Source organism: Salmo salar, chromosome 09 (genome assembly GCF_965601325.2).
Source record: "Salmo salar chromosome 09, fSalSal1, whole genome shotgun sequence".
NCBI lineage: Eukaryota > Metazoa > Chordata > Actinopteri > Salmoniformes > Salmonidae > Salmo > Salmo salar.
Window position 1 is genome coordinate 20521189 of NC_138299.1, and position 16881 is coordinate 20538069.

Here is a 16881-nt window from a genome sequence, read left to right on the forward strand (position 1 = left end):
TTTCGACATTTTTACAAATTAATTAAAAATGAAAAGTTGAAATGTCTTGAGTCAATAAGTAATCAACCCCTTTGTTATGACAAGCCTAAATACATTCAGAAGTAAAATATTTCTTAACAACTCACATAATAAGTTTCATGGACACTGTGTGCAATAAAAGTGTTGAACATGATTTTTGAATGGCTACCTTTTCTCTGTACCCCACACACAATTACCTGTAAGGCCCCACAGTCAAGCAGTGAATTTCAAACATAGATTGAGACATACAGACCAGGAAGGTTTTCTGATGCCTCACAAAGAAGGACACCTATTGGTAGACGGGTAAAAAAAGCAGACACTGAATATCCCTTTGAGCATGGTGAAGTTATTAATTACACTTTGGATGGTGTATCACTACACCCAGTCACTACAAATATACAGGCATCCTTCCTAACTCAGTTGCTGGAGAGGAAGGAAACCGATCAGGGATTTCAATGTGGGCCCAATGGTGACTTTTAAACAGTTACAGAGTTTAATGGCTTTGATAGGAGAAAACTGAGGATGGATCAACAACATTGTAGTTACTCCACAATACTAACCTAATTGACAGAGTGAAAAGGAAGCCTGTACAGAATAAAATATTGCAAAACATGCATCCTGTATGCAAAAAGGCAATAAAGTAATAATGTAAAAAATGTGGCAAAGCAATTCACTTTTTGTCCTGAATACAAAGTGTTATGTTTGGGGCAAATCCAATACAACATATATTTTCAAGCATAGTGGTGACTGCATCATTTACATTTACATTTTAGTCATTTTGCAGACGCTCTTATCCAGAGCGACTTACAGTAGTGAATGCATACATTTCATACAATTTCATTTAAAAAAAAAATCCTGTGCTATGTCCATGTTATGGGTATGCTTGTTAAGGACTGGGGAGTTTTTCAGGATAAAAAATAAATGGAATGGAGCAAAGCACAAGCAAAATCCTAGAGGAAAACCTGGTTCAGTCTGTTTTCCACCAGACACTGGGAGATGAATTCCCCTTTCAGCAGGACAATAACCTAAAACACAAGGCCAAATCTATACTGGAGTTGCTTACCAAGAAGACAGTGAATATTCCTGAGTGGCCGAGTTACAGTTTTGACTTAAATCTACTTGAAAATCTATGGCAAGACCTGAAAATGGCTGTCTTGCAATAATCAATATTACCTCCTATAAAAAAGGGTTCCAAAAGGGTTCTTTGTGGCGGGATAGGGTTCTACCAAGAACCGCTTTGATCAGAATAACCTTTTTTGGAAGACAATGTTTCTTTGTAAGGCAAGAGGTTCTACCTAGAGCCTTTAACCCATGACAATCTAAGCCCTGTCTAAGCTGGGGAGGGGGGTTTCTACTAAGCTATATGGAATTTTTTAAGAAGGTCATACCAAGGATCATTTAGCTATTTGATTTTGAATTTTAAGACCCCTTGAAGTATCCAAAAATATATTAAACAAATATTTTAGGAAAAAAATGTTTTTGCCTTACTGCTACAAATGCATTAAATAACAGATTCACAACATGGAACAACAGATATTCCCCCAAAACATTATAGAGATGATCATCCTATTCAATAAGGCATCTAAGGTTCTTTCAAGGTAAAACATGTATTCCTTTGGTTTAGTGTCAGGAATTGACATTTTAGTAGTCAAAAAGAAGAAAGCTTTTTCAGTCGGATGGTACTCCTAAAAAAATAGAGCTGATCATCCTGTTCAATAAGATATCTAAGGTCATACTTTTTAAAAGAGCTGTTTAACATATTTGTCAACATAAAACACACACTTTGGTAAATTACGTTCATATAACTTTTTTAGACTTGTGGTATGTAACATAAGTATTTATAGACTATTTCTGGCTCCTACCTCTCATCTTTCCATAGAGGGGTCATAATAGTTTATAGTCCAAACCGTTTGGACGCTACAGACAATTTTGTGAGAAGACCAATTTTTGGGATGTCTCATGGTCTGTCACCTTTCACCGCAGATGCCGAAGTGCAACATCGGCGGATGAGGTGGATTGAGACCCATCCAATGCAAAAAAAAAACAATATCTCTAGCTGAGGGATTTTCGTGGGGATTGTTATTATGCTAATTAGATTTGCGCAGGGGCACGGACATCGACTCATTAACAACCTAATAACTGTTTTCTGGAAGAAAGGGTTCTTTGATAATTCCTTGGAAGGCAAGGGTTCTACATAGAACCATACATAATATTTCCCAGCATGCTCTATTGTTTGTTTTACTCTAATATCTGTGTTCTTGAATGTACATTGATTCGTTGATTAATTTATTCCTACACAAAGATAAATAGCATACAGTTTTCTAAACTAATCTAATCTGTTAGTAATTTGATTCATTGCACCTGTTACTGAGATGGTTTTTCCAATTTAGATGATTGAGGTAGTCTCAGTATTTAATTTTTCCCTACTCTGGCAGTCATTTTGAATGCAGATTGCGGTTGATTAACATTTCACTTGTTGGATATCCTAACTCTGGTTGGATTCCAATAGAAATTACACATCACATTGCCATCCAGCATAATGTGACTTGCAGGCCTGATGTGGCCTGTAAACCAGGACTTTCCTTACACAACTGTGTTAGAGTATAACTAGGCCCTCAAAGAAAGGCCTTGTCATATATGTAATGAATTGTCACATTTTTTTAAATTGTAAGGGCTAATAGTGCTCGTGGAACCCTTCATAGCGGGTTCTAGGCAGAACCCTTCATAGAGGGTTCAAGGTAGATGTCACGTCCTGACCATAGAAAGCTGTTATTTTCTATGCTAGAGTAGGTCAGGGCGTGGCAGGGATTTTTTTCTAGTTTAGTTTTTCTATGTTGTTATGTTCTAGTTTTGTATTTCTATGTTGGGTTTTTGTTTGGGATGATCTCCAGTTAGAGGAAGCTGGTCATCGTTGTCTCTAATTGAAGATCATACTTAAGTAGGTGTTTTTCCCACCTGGGTTTGTAGGAGATTGACTTTGAGTTAGTGTATGTTTCACCTCTGCGTCACAGTTTGTTGTTTTTTGTTCTTTAGTTATGTGTATGTCTTGCATAGTTTCACAGTGAAAATAAAATGTGGAACGACACACACGCTGCACTTTGGTCCGCTCCTTCCTACGACAACCGTGACAGAATCTCCCACCACCAAAGGACCAAGCAGCGTGGTCAGCAGGACAAATGGACATGGGAGGAAATCCTGGACGGGAGAGGACCCTGGAGGCAGGCCGGGGAATATCGCCGGTCAAGGGAGCAGATGGAGGCTGCAAGAGATGAACGGCGAATATATGAGGCACTAGCCCGGCAACAATGGAAGCCCGAGAGGCAGCCCCAATAATATTTTTTTGGGGGGGGACACGGGGAGATTGGCAGAGTCAGGGTGGAGACCTGAGCCAACTCCCTGTGCTTACCGTGGGGAGCGAGTGAAAAAGCAAGCACCGTGTTATGCGGTGATGCGCACTGTGTTGCCAGTGCGCATTCACAGCCTGGTGCAATCTGTGCCCGCGCCCCACATTTGTCGAGCTAGGTTGAGCATTCAGCCAGGACGGGTTGTGCCAGCTCTATGATCGAGACCTCCAGTGCGCCTCCATGACTCAGTATATCCTGTGCCTGCCCCACGTACCCGGCCTCCAGTGAGCCTATCCAGCCTGGTACGCCCTGTGCCTGCTCCTCGCACATGCCCTGAGGTGCGTGTCACCAGTCTGGTGCCACCTGTGCCAGCCCCACGCATCAGGCCTCCAGTGTGCCTGACCAGTCCGGGGTGTCCTGCTCCCCGCACTCGCCCTGAGGTGCATGTTACTAGTCTGGCGTCACCTGTGCCAGCCCCACGCATCAGGCCTCCAGTGTGCATTCCCAGTCCAGAGCTTCCAGCGACAGTTCCCAGTCCAGAGCTTCCGGCGACAGTTCCCAGTCCAGAGCTTCCGGCGACAGTTCCCAGTCCAGAGCTTCCAGCGACATTCTGCAGTCCGGAACCTCCTGAGACGGCCCGCAGTCCGGAACCTCCTGAGACGGCCCTCAGTCCGGAACCTCCTGAGATGGCCCGCAGTCCGGAACCTCCTGAGACGGCCCGCAGTCCAGAGTCTTTAGCAACGGTCCGCAGTCCAGAACCTCCAGCGGTGGTCCGCAGTCCAGAACCTCCAGCGGCGGTCCGCAGTCCAGAACCTCCAGCGGCGGTATGCAGTCCAGAACCTCCGGTGATGATCCACGGTCCGGGTCCTTCGGCGACGATCCGAGTCCGGTGACACAAAAGCGGAGGGATCAGCGGGCGGAGCAGGGGTTACGCCCCGAACCGGAGCCGCCGCCTCTGCTGGAGGATCCGCGGGATGTGAAGGTTCTGCGTACTGCACCAGAGCCACCATAGACATTAGTCACCCTCCCTAACCCTCCCTTTTTTTTCATTTATTTTCGTGTTTGTTTAGGTGCGTTTGGAGTCCGCATCTTTTGGGAGGGGGGGGGGGGGGGGGGGGGGGGTACTGTCACGTCCTGACCATAGAAAGCTGTTATTTTCTATGGTAGAGTAGGTCAGGGTGTGACAGTTTTTTTTTTCTAGTTTACTTTTTCTATGTTGTTATGTTCTAGTTTTGTATTTTTATGTTGGGTTTTTGTTTGGGATGATCTCCAATTAGAGGCAGCTTGTCATCGTTGTCTCTAATTGGAGATCATACTTAAGTAGGTGTTTTTCCCACCTGGGTTTGTGGGAGATTGATTTTGAGTTAGTGTATGTTTCACCTCTGCATCACGGTTTGTTGTTTTTTGTTCTTTAGTTATGTGTATGTATTGCACAGTTTCACAGTGAAAATAAAATGTGGAACGACACACAGGCTGCACTTTGGTCCGCTCCTTCCTACGACAACCGTGACAGTAGAACCATATACATGGGCTTCTTTGAAGAACCCTACATAGAGATATAACCCTCTGCAAAGGGTTCTACCCAGCAACAAAAATGGTTCCCCAATGGGGACAAACTGAAGAACCCTGTATGGTTCTACTTAGTACCTTTTTTTAGGTGTAGGGCTCTATTCAATCTGTATCACTGAAGTTGAGGAATGTTCCCGCGTTAGCGTAGACAGAATTCACGGTAAACACTGCATTTGTTGGCTCAATCAGAAATTACTTTTACATTTGTATCGCGCAGTCTGTAACGCTTCAGCGATACAGATTTAATAGAACCCCTAGTTTATCTCCTTTGGACCATATCTTACAAGGATCATCATTACAAAAATTACAGTAAAACCCAGTATTATTTTGTCTTCAGCTCATGCTGAGTTGACTAGACCAGTCAAAGCTGTGCTCTGTGTAAAGTCATCTCCCCCAGGGCTGACACGTGGCAGTCCGATTGTCATGGCTGCCAGGTAAGATTTCACACCCCACTGACACCTGACTGACCTGTTTGGCCACTTCCAGCAGGAGAACTCCCTGGCCTCAGGCACTGGCCCCAACTCACGTATGTGTCAGAGGATGTGGAAGAGTCTCAGCCCAAGACTAGAGAACAGCTATCCCAGTCATGGAAAAACACACACAACTGTTCACACTTGTAGATATTATAGGTTTGTCATTTAAAGTATCTCTTCAAATCCTAAAAAAAGCAACAAGAGGCTAAGAATCTACCAAAAGGTGAAAGTGAAAGAGTATTTGACCAAAACAAGTGAAGCAGTCAGGCCAGGTGTTATCAGTGCAGTGATTGTACTTTGTTAGCATGTACTTTGTATGCTCTGAGGGGGGAGGTGGTAATCTTCTCCTGGGTTCACTCTCCCTCAGGGGGTAGAAGGCTGAGGCTCTGCTCTGCAGCAAGAAAAGGTGGAAGGCCCCATGGTTCCCTGGCTCCCTAGTCTGCTCCTCTTGGCTCAGCACTTTTGTGGGCTTGAGTCTTGGCTGTTCCTGGCACAGACAATGGGCTCTTTGTTCCCCGGGCCGCCCGCTGAAAGAGGCACCCATTAGAGGGAACGTCTATCTCTGGGGTCAGGCCCAGGGGTCACTCACAAGTGCAGCTCTTGTTTATGTCTGCAAAGCCAATCAAAACAGTGCAGCCTAAGTACGTAGTTAACTCGTCCGTGTCTGGATCTTGTGGCTGAGCGGGGCGGCTCACAAGAGGAAAAAAAGAGAAGACGCTTGTGATTGTGCTCAGCTGATGCACAGAGTCAATCTCTGCCTTTCATTCTGTCTATGTATCCTCTGGTAAGTTCTGTTTTCTCTCTGTAGAGGCTGAGAGTGGTGCTGAAGGCATCAGATAGGCACAGTATTAAGTAAAGAAAGTAGCTGTGAGCTGGAGAATAACAGCAAATTAGTGCTGACAGGCACCTCATCACCCCCTGTGTTCCACCAGCCACAGAACCCCCATCCCCAAGCACTGTACTCCTACCCAACACCATCTCACCCAAACGGAGAGGTAATTACTAACAGCGCACTCATTTCATTAAGCTACATTTCAGAAATACATTTTTCTGGTGGGAGAAGCGAGTGACTACAGCTCATTTGAATGTGGCTCCTATGACATTGTTAGTTGTAACGGGGTACGTACTGGCGGCAGAGAAGTCAGGCGCAGGAGAGCGAAAACTGATTTACAACGGTGTCGTTTAGTAAACATAAAAACCACCGTAAACAGAACAATCAATGAATGGGTCAGACAAAACCCGGTATCCACCAGCATAACAAACACAAGCACTACAAAAAACAATTCCGGACAAGGACATGGGGGAACAGAGGGTTAACCTCTTACATCTAGACGTTCCGCTAGCGGAACACCTGCTCCAATATCCAATGATAGGCGTGGCGCGAATTACAAATTCCTCAAAAATCCCAAAACTTCAATTTTTCAAACATATGACTATTTTACACCATTTTAAAGACAAGACTCTCCTTTATCTAACCACACTGTCCGATTTCAAAAAGGCTAACAGCGAAAGCAAAACATTAGATTATGTCAGCAGAGTACCCAGACAGAAATAATCAGACACCCATTTTTCAAGCTAGCATATAATGTCACAAAAAACAAAACCACAGCTAAATGCAGCACTAACCTTTGATGATCTTCATCAGATGACACTCCTAGGACATTATGTTATACAATACATGCATGTTTTGTTCAATCAAGTTCATATTTATATCAAAAAACAGCTTTTTACATTAGCATGTGACGTTCAGAACTAGCATTCCCACCGAACACTTCCGGTGAATTTACTAAATTACTCACGATAAACGTTCACAAAAACATAACAATTATTTTAAGAATTATAGATACAGAACTCCTTTATGCAATCGCGGTGTCCGATTTTAAAATAGCTTTTCGGCGAAAGCACATTTTGCAATATTCTGAGTAGATAGCCCGGCCATCATGGCTAGCTATTTTGACACCCACCAAGTTTGGTACTCACCAAACTCAGATTTACTATAAGAAAAATTGGATTACCTTTGCTGTTCTTCGTCAGAATGCACTCCCAGGACTTCTACTTCAATAACAAATGTTGGTTTGGTTCCAAATAATCCATAGTTATATCCAAATAGCGGCGTTTTGTTCTTGCGTTCAAGACACTATCCGAAGTGTAAAGAAGGGTGACGCGCCCAGCGCGTTTCGTGACAAAAAAATTCAAAATATTCCATTACCGTACTTCGAAGCATGTCAAACGCTGTTTAAAATCAATTTTTATGCGATTTTTCTCGTAAAAAAAGCGATAATATTCCGACCGGGAAACCCTGTTTTCGTTCAAAGACGAAAAAATAAAAACATGGAGTCGTCTCGTGCACGCGCCCCCAGTCTCATTGTTCTCTGATCGACCACTATCCAAATGCGCTACTGTTTTTCAGCCATGGCCTGCAAAGTCATCATTCAACGTTCTGGCGCCTTCTGAGAGCCTATGGGAGTGTTAGAAAATGTCACGTTACAGCAGAGATCCCCTGTTTTGGATAGAGATGATCAAGAAGGCCAAGAAATAGTCAGAGAGGGCGCTTCCGGTTTGGAATCTTCTCAGGTTTTGGCCTGCCAAATGAGTTCTGTTATACTCACAGACACCATTCAAACAGTTTTAGAAACTTTGGAGTGTTTTCTATCCAAAGCTAATAATTATATCCATATTCTAGTTTCTGGGCAGGAGTAAGAATCAGATTAAATCGGGTACGTTTTTTTATCCGGCTGTGAAAATACTGCCCCCTATCCATAACAAGTTAAATACACAACATGTAATTGATGCAATTGAAACCAGGTGTGAGGGAAGACAAGACAAAACCAATGGAAAATGAAAGTTGGATCGGCGATGGCTAGAAGGCCGGTGACGTCGACCGCCGAACGCCGCCCGAACTAGGAGAGGGACCGACTTCGGCAGATGTCGTGACATTAGTACCTCTATTGTTTTTATTCTCTGTCATGCAATGTGACACCTTGTCTGGCTGTTGGGAGTAATTTCCAACAGTCAACAACAAATAATGATCTCTGTGGCTCAAGTAAGCAAAGGACCCATTTTCTGTATATGTTCTGTATATGCTCCACGTTTGTGGAACATTTTCTAGTTGAAAAGAAGTGTCATTAGTTTCATTATTCTGTTTTTTGATGTCGTGGCTGCTGTTACTCTGTAAAACCATGCCTCCTCTGAACGGATCTGCAAAGTGGGCTGTAAAGAGGGGGGCTGGGACCAGTACAAAGGTCTGCTGAGTGACAGCACCAAAACACTCTGTGGTTCTCCTGATTGCATGAAGTTGACGGCAGGGTACTGGCGTTGTCTGGGAAGACATATTAAAACCGGGATAAACCAACCTCATGATTACAGCACTTCTCTCTTTTGTTTAAGATTGTCCTTTAGATAGCATTGGGTATTGTTTGTTTTTGCCTTTAATTGTCTTGTCTTTGCTTTGGCTAAACTAATACTGGGGGTGCCTAGGGGTTCTGACTCACTACATGAAGCACTGTTGTGTTGTTGTCTGAGTAATAGGCAGTGATATAAGAAATGAACAGTATTACGAAGCATATGTCATAGTCAGTTGACAGTCATTTGTAACACCATCCTGTCTTGCTTGCCACTGCCAGAGTTATCTCCATGCTCCCTCTAAAAAAGAGGCACTGGTCTACTCATCAAATAACAACCTCAGCCGTGTCAGAACAAACACAAACACAGAAGGCTCTTCAAAGTGTTCTCCGTCTCCCCTCTCTCTCTCTCTCTCTCTCTCTCTACTCGTCTCTGTACACATCTAACACCAGGAAAGTCTACAGTCGTCATGGAAACACCAGCTAAGCCAATGCAGCCACATGGGATGGTGAGGGCATAGGGCTAAGCTGGACTGGACTGGACCGGGCATGCTGGGGGCAGCAGACCTCCCTCGGAACAGACTCCCCAGCTCCCAAACCCTCCAGCACCCAACTCCAGCCTCCCAGCCCCCAGCTCCCTGCAGCCCAGCTCTGCCACCAAATTACAGCTGCAATGAAAGCCACAGCAAACACAACTATCAGCAGATGGATCTGTTGACTCCTGGTCAATACTGAAAGGATAAGTATTTATTGTGTTTTCTTTTCTGCAATTGAAGGCAAGGCGATACAGTGTGTGATTTTAATATCTGTGCATGAAACTTTAAGTCACTTCAGTTCAACCGTTTCTTAATTTTCTATGTCAGGCTACAGATATAGGATCTTAATTTGAGCCAGTTTGCTACAGCAGGACAATAATCCTGCAGCAACAGGAAATGTGAATTATCATGTGGATTTTAATTAATGAACATTTCTGTAGGGGTTGATACATTTTTCTTAAGGGAAAATCAAGTCTGAAGTTTCAAAGTGGAAATTACAAACTTCAGAAGCCTTTTTAAGCCTCAAATACACTACAAGGAAAGTTCTCCTGCAACAGGGTGATCAAATTAAGATCCTACATATGTATGAAAGTTATGTACTATAGTGGTATAAATAAGGCAAAGATGCATTTAATTCATGCTTAGAGACTTAGGCTTGAGAAAGTCTTAGACTACAAGTGTTTCTAAATGCATGTGATTTGGGACAGTAAGAATTCATCTCTTTCTCTCTGTCCATATTCTGTATTGTGTTGCCCCTTTAATTCTTATTTTCTTTTGAAGCCGTCTCTGTACAATTACTCTAAAAGAGAAGTTGTGCCATCAGCGTGCGGCACTGTGAGTTCCCCTCTGTTTACCAAGAGCAACCCAGAAGAGCTCAGTCCTTTGTTGAGCGCCAGTCACTCCCAGCCACACAGCTGTGACACACACGCAAGCAGAAGTAAAAGCACACACATTCATGTGCACGCACACGCACGAACTCTTGACAGACATACACACAGTTAAAAGTATGCGTGCACACATGCACACGCACGCACACGCACACACACATTCACGCACGCACGCACGCACACACACACACACACACACACACACACACACACACACACACACACACACACACACACACACACACACACACACACACACACACACACACACACACACACACACACACACACACACACACACAAAATCTCTGACTCACAAACTCTAGCCATATCCTGCGGTCAAGGGGAGGGATTTAAAATCCTCCAAGCAAAGAACATGAACCTAGTGAACTTGTCTTTTTTGTCTTTGCCTGCTATTGTTTTCTGGACAACATTTTCCATTTTATCGCTTTCACAAAGCTTTAAGCTCTTCTGATGACATTTAGGCCCCAATTAAAGGATTTAAACTGCAGACTTTCATCTATGCTTTGGACTCAAGCACAGAGACACAGGAGACTCAAGCACAGGTCCAGTTATGCTTGTAGATGTCACTCAATATACAGGACATAAACAAGCCGGGGGAATGTTGAGAACTAATTGTCAGGAAAAAGTTTCTCTCAGATGAAAATATGACAGTCACCATGGCTTCCTGAGGACACATCAGTCTCAACCCTCTGTGCCCCGTCCGCATGCGGTGTTCCAACACGCTATCACAGCTTATTGTGAAATAGACACAAATGACTTATTTGAAATTCGTGCAAGGCACACGTATTACATAATTTTCATCACAACGCAATTTGTGTGTATTACATGATTTTCTTTCTTCATAGCACATTCGTGTACATTACACAAATTCCAATTTGTTGTGGCTAACGTTAGCTAGGCTAGCTAGGTGGCTAACAGTAGCTAGGCTAGAAGTTAAGGTTAGGGGTTAAGGTTAGGTTTAGGAGATCGGGGTTAAGGTTAGTTAGTTAACATGCTAGGTTAGTTAACATGCTAACTAAGTAGTTAAAGGGTTAGGTTTAGGAGTTAAGTTAAAGGGTTAAGGTTAGAGTTAGGGAAAGGGAAAGGGTTAGCTAACATGCTAAGTAGTTGCAAAGTAGCTAATTACAGAAAATTCAGAAGTTATCCATGATGAGATTCAAACATACAACCTTTGGGTTGCTAGATGTTTGCGTTATACGCCCACCCATCCTCCCCAACCAACCTCCCTTCTATAATTTCTGTCTTACATAACCTACTGTCTTTTTCTGTGATTGAAATGCACTGTGTACAAAACCGTGTACTGCACACAAAATAAATTACTTTTTCATGTGCCTGTTATCAATTTCTAATAAGCAGTTTGTGTCTATTTCACAATAATCTGTGATACTGGGTTGTTCAGTAGCAGCGTTTCCTCACAGCCAGTTTCCATACAGGCTCTTGCTGGGAGACAGTGAGTGTCGTTCCAGGCAGGGAGGCCGCAGATAAAGAGCTGATAGTGCCTCCTGGCAGAAGCCGGTCCGGTTCAGTGGGTGCAACGTTTTTATGGAGACAGTTGGCTGGGCGCCAGGTCAGAGACGTCTGGCTGGCTTGTTAGTGTGAGTGTGTGCCTCACCTTGATAACAGAAGTGTGGCTGGGATGGGGCAGGGGGAGAGAAAAACAAGCACACCAGAGGTAGTGTTTGGGGCTCTGCATGTATGTTTGTACGGTTCTGGGTTTGCGTGTGCCTGCTCACGCAATCGATCCCTCCTAACAGTAACAACTGCAAAAACATTGGGTGAAAGTGTTAAACATTTTACCCAGCTCAGGTTTCACAACAGCAGACCAAACCCTTGCTCTCTCTTGACTTCCCTCCCCCACCCATGCTCCCCCTTCTCTTCCCTCCCCCTTCTCTCTCACATACACATTCCCTCCTCCCCCTCCTCTCTGTGCTGGCTGTTGTTGACTGACTGACAGTGCTGATTTACTCCAGGCTTGGATGGCTGCCAGCTCATCTCAAACAATTGCACGAGTTGCAGGGCCTTCAGAGCCAAGTTCTGATGGCAATAAACGAAGTAGTAGACTGGCTCTCTTGCTCTCTCTGTACTTCTAACCCCCAGCAGGCCCCATGTGGCCAGCAGCTGTGTATAGATCCCACAGACCCCAGCACCAAGCCCAGAGCTCTGGACATCGCCAGCACCATCATCATCTGTGCAATGGACTTATTTAGACATCATAGTTAAACACTGCATATCGTTCTGCTACATAAGCGCCAAACTCTTGTGAGGAAAGTGCTGGACTCTTAGTTTTTCATACTGTCATGAATTGTGCGTATGTGTATGATGCATAAATTGATTATTACACACAGGTGAGCAGAGCATATGACAACCTCTCTCTCTCTAAAGCCTTGTTCACATTGGCAGTTTGAAGTGACTCAAATACAATTTTTTTGCATATCCGATTAGTCTGTTGTTTTTCTTGCAGTATGAACAGCCAAAAGGCATATAGAATCAGATAATTCAAGTTGCATTTCAAACCTCCTTCGGAGGTTGTTTGAAGTCAGATACAAATCTGATTCCTGGCCATACGACAGTCTGAATGGTCAAATCTGACTGATTTGCGCTCAAGTGGTTTTTAGACTGTTATTTGGCATATCTTGTTGCTTGCTAGCTACTCTGTTGACAGTTTGACAAGAACATGTGGTAGATAACTAGCTTGCTAATTGTTTACAAACAAAGTAGTGAATGTGCCAGAAAGTTAAACAGCTACCTAGCTAACTAATGACTGCTATGACTAGCCAAAAATTACTTGTTTTGAAAGTTGGATAATCTTATCCTTTTAGGCTTTAAAAGGGTTCTTACACTATGATTTTGAACATTCAAAGCAACTGGGAAACGTCCATGGCAGACATTGTTGTCACCTGCTACATAACTTCTGATTGATAGGAAACAGGAGTACAGGAGTACATACTCGTCATTACTATGGCAACTAGCATAGCCATGTCAGCAAATGACTGCTCTCTGAACACAGAATTATTCCTAAACAGATTTGAAAAACAAAATTGATTTGAGCATTAAGGCCTGCAGTGTGAACAAGGCTTAACTGTCTCTCACAAGACGCTGATTTAAGGGAGAAAAATGACATTAGAATTGTCAGTCTGAGAGGTCAGGCAGGGTGCAGTCACTGACTTGAAGCGTTAAAAGAAAATGTCTACATTTTTCTACTTCATATTTATCGTCTTCATACTATGCTATGTCTACTCATAATTGGTCAAAATCACATGATGCACACCGATGATGTCACGGCTGTCGAAAGGAGAGGACCAAGGTGCAGCGTCTGTGTAATTCGACATTTTATTTACTCTGTGAAACTATGTAATACATCAAATAACTGAAATGACAAAACAACAAACCGTGACGCAGAGGAGAAACAAATGTTACTCAAAAATAATCACCCACAAAACCCAGGAAGAAAAACCCCTACATAAGTATGATCTCCAATTAGAGACAACGAGGACCAGCTGCCTCTAATTGGAGATCATCCCAAACAAACCAACATAGAAATACAAAAACTAGAACCTAAGAACATTGAAATAGAAAACATAGAAAAACACAAAACGCCCCCTGTCACGCCCTGACCTACTCTACCATAGAAAAAAGCATCTTACTTTGGTCAGGACATGACAGATGATGTCATTAAAAACACTTATCTTCTTCTATCTTATTTACTACAACACATAGAATTGCGCCATTTTCACATACAGTAGGTTGATGTTGGGGTTGTGCTGGAGATGATAAATATGAAGTCGAAAATGTTTGAAATTTTCCTTTCAGTCTTAGAATGCGACCAGACAGACGGCTGCCATCACGTCCCCACTGTCATTCATTCACATGCTGAGATCACAGCGCAGGCCATCACAACCACTCAACAGGCTCCTCCCTAACACTGAGGGCTGGCATTATTATCCAGTGGACATGTGTAAACTCCTGAACCCAGACTCTTTTAAGAGACAACACAGAGACTGGAGCTGGAAGCCACCTGGGATGGACTCAGACTCCCATGATCCTCTCTGGGCTGGCTGCTCATCATTAACCTGATGACACCACTGTACCATGGGAACACATGAATACATTCCTCAATATAAACAAAACAACAAATGCGCTATATCTCATGAATTAACCTTTGGGGAATAGTCCTGTTTCTTGTCAGAAGGTTATCATCACAGTAGTACTCCTGCAAATACATTAATATTTTCAAAATCACACATCTTGACTTCTTGTACTTTGGATATTGACTTTGTTAAACGTACTGAAAATAACCTGGCATGGAACCCCAGCTGAATTCACTTGGGAAACACAGCAAAACAAAACAAAAACAGACACTCAAATGAACAGGTTTCCTCATAAATGATTCCCTTCGAAGACAGTGAAATGCATTTCAATTAGAAGCAGAGAAAAGTGTGGGTAGGAAAACAAACTGTGAATTTAATGAACATTAAATGTGTAACATTTGTTTCTGACACTCTATTTTGGTGACTGCCATGCCCATGATTTGCTGGATTGCTGTAGTGAATTTTACCATGAACATTACATGTGTAAATGTAATTAAAAGTAATGAACATTACATGTGTAAATGTAATTAAAAGTAATGCACATTGTATGTGTAAGTGTGTAGCATTTGTTTCTGACACTTTATTTTGGTGACTGCCATGCCCATGATTTGCTGGATTGCTGTAGTGAATTTTACCATGGTTTCTCATTGTCATAATACTTGACTATATGCTGTGTAGACTACCTGATACTAACTCCATGAGATGTGAGTAACTTTGATATTAACCTCTCTGTCTGATCCTATTGGAGATATCCTTCTGCTGGCTTGTTCACAAATGAGCTCCTTAATAAAGGTTAGGCTATAGTCATCCAGTTTTCTGCATCTCACCCACGGACTTGAAGCCTCAGACACAACAGGAAGCCAAAAGATCATTGCTGATTTAGTCATCAGTCTCCCCAGTTTACTAACATTTATACACGTAACAAACAGGTTATGTAGGTCAGGTGTCCAATGTTTTGCAGATTACTGCATGGAGATTGGGTTGTATGGGCTCCTATGTGTTTGATTGTGGTGCCGTGCCATGCAGGGCTGTGGTGTAGTATGGTGTGGTGTAGTATGGTGTGTTATAGTATGCTGTGGTGTAGTATGGTGTGATGTAGTATGGTGTGGTGCAGTATGGTGTGGTGTAGTATGCTGTGGTGTAGTTTGGTGTGGTGTAGTATGCTGTGGTGTAGTATGGTGTGGTGTAGTATGCTGTGGTGTAGTATGGTGTGGTGTAGTATGCTGTGGTGTAGTATGGTGTGGTGTGGTATGGTGTGGTGTGGTATGGGCGGGTCCTGCTCTCCAAATGGTAGCGACGCCGGAGAGAGACAGCGGTGAGTCTGTGGTTTGTACAGACGGAGGATCAAGGCCACTGAGACTCTCAATGTGAGACAGAACAGAACAGAACAGAACAGGCAGACAGACGGATGGGTGTGTCCCTTCAACTGTAGTCCACTCATTGGGGTCTTCTTTTCTGTTTCATCACATGATATGTCTTGTCAGCCACAAAGACGGAATAAGACCCTTAGACCTGATGGAGAGAATATTACCTGGCAGAGGAGTTTTTCAGATAGAAGTAAAACTAAAAGGTAGGACTACAAGCAGGCCTTCCCCATAGGAATGTTTAACCACTCTATGGCTTTGAGTTTCTCATTCTTATATCAGTGTTGTTTACAGAGAGTAATGTTGTGTTTGTGATAAAAACACGGTCTGGAGCTGTTTTCAAGGTTTCTTGGGAAAGGCAGTAAGTGTTGATCCCGAGAGAAAATAGATAACACACAGTGTTATGTCCCATAAATAAAACTATTCTACGGTTTTAGCGATAACAATAGGCATAACACCATTGTTTTGACCCAGTTTCACCTGTGATTATTCTCTCTTTCTGACAAGATCACAGCATGTCTGATAAGCTCTCCAGCACATAGGATAAAACTGTAGGTTTTTAAAACAATAAGATTGTGTTATCCCGGGTTCTGTCTGTTTCTCCACACTGTGTCTGTGCAGTATCCCCTAATGGGTTTAGCTCATAATCAAAGAGATTACCAGCATTACGCTTGATAAATCCAGCCATGGACATGATAAAGAAAGAGCATAGCATCTAATCTGCACAGAGTCACACCCTGCTGGTTCTAACATGGGACCACAGCTCTAATCTGGCTATTGAAAGAAGGATTTTCATCCTAAACAATAAAAAATGAATAGTAAACTTTACACTCACAAAAGTTCTGAAGGAATAGAGACATTTCAAAGGTTATATTATTGCTATATACAGTGTTGTAACGATGTGCAAATATTAAAGGACAAAAGGGAAAATAAATAAACATAAATAAATCTCTCTCTTTGTCAGGCTCCTACCTATAGGACTGCAGGCCTGTGTGAACTCAGGCTGAACTGGCCTAGCCTGCTAGATTTTTATGATCGACGTATCATGGTCAGTCACCCCAAACCAGCTCTGGTTGGCAGAGTGGCGTCAAGTGGTTAGCAACCCAAGACAAACTACCCAGATACAATCTTGAACTCCTGAACCCCTCGCAAATATACAGTCAGTGAGAGTGTATTAGCTCTCTCTCTGTCTCTCTCTCTCTGTCTCTCTCTCTGTCTCTCTCTGTCTATCTCAGCA

The 16881-nt window shown here is 43.0% G+C and overlaps 1 protein-coding gene across 2 annotated transcripts in view; it reads left to right on the forward strand.

The window, feature by feature from the left end:
• The window catches only part of LOC106610847 (bcl-2-modifying factor), a 28630-nt gene extending 13797 nt beyond the window's left edge, over positions 1-14833 (forward strand). Inside the window, exons 4-5 of one of the 2 annotated variants that reach the window (XR_001329991.3) lie at positions 9199-10218; positions 14003-14833. Coding sequence is in view for 1 of the 2 variants with exons in the window: in XM_014210480.3 (XP_014065955.1) it covers positions 9199-9258 (60 nt within the window). In the remaining variant the exon portion in view is untranslated. Of the gene's footprint in view, positions 1-9198; positions 11531-14002 lie in introns of those variants that run through there. The other variant, XM_014210480.3, reaches the window with a different exon arrangement.
• Positions 14834-16881: the final 2048 nt, after the last annotated feature.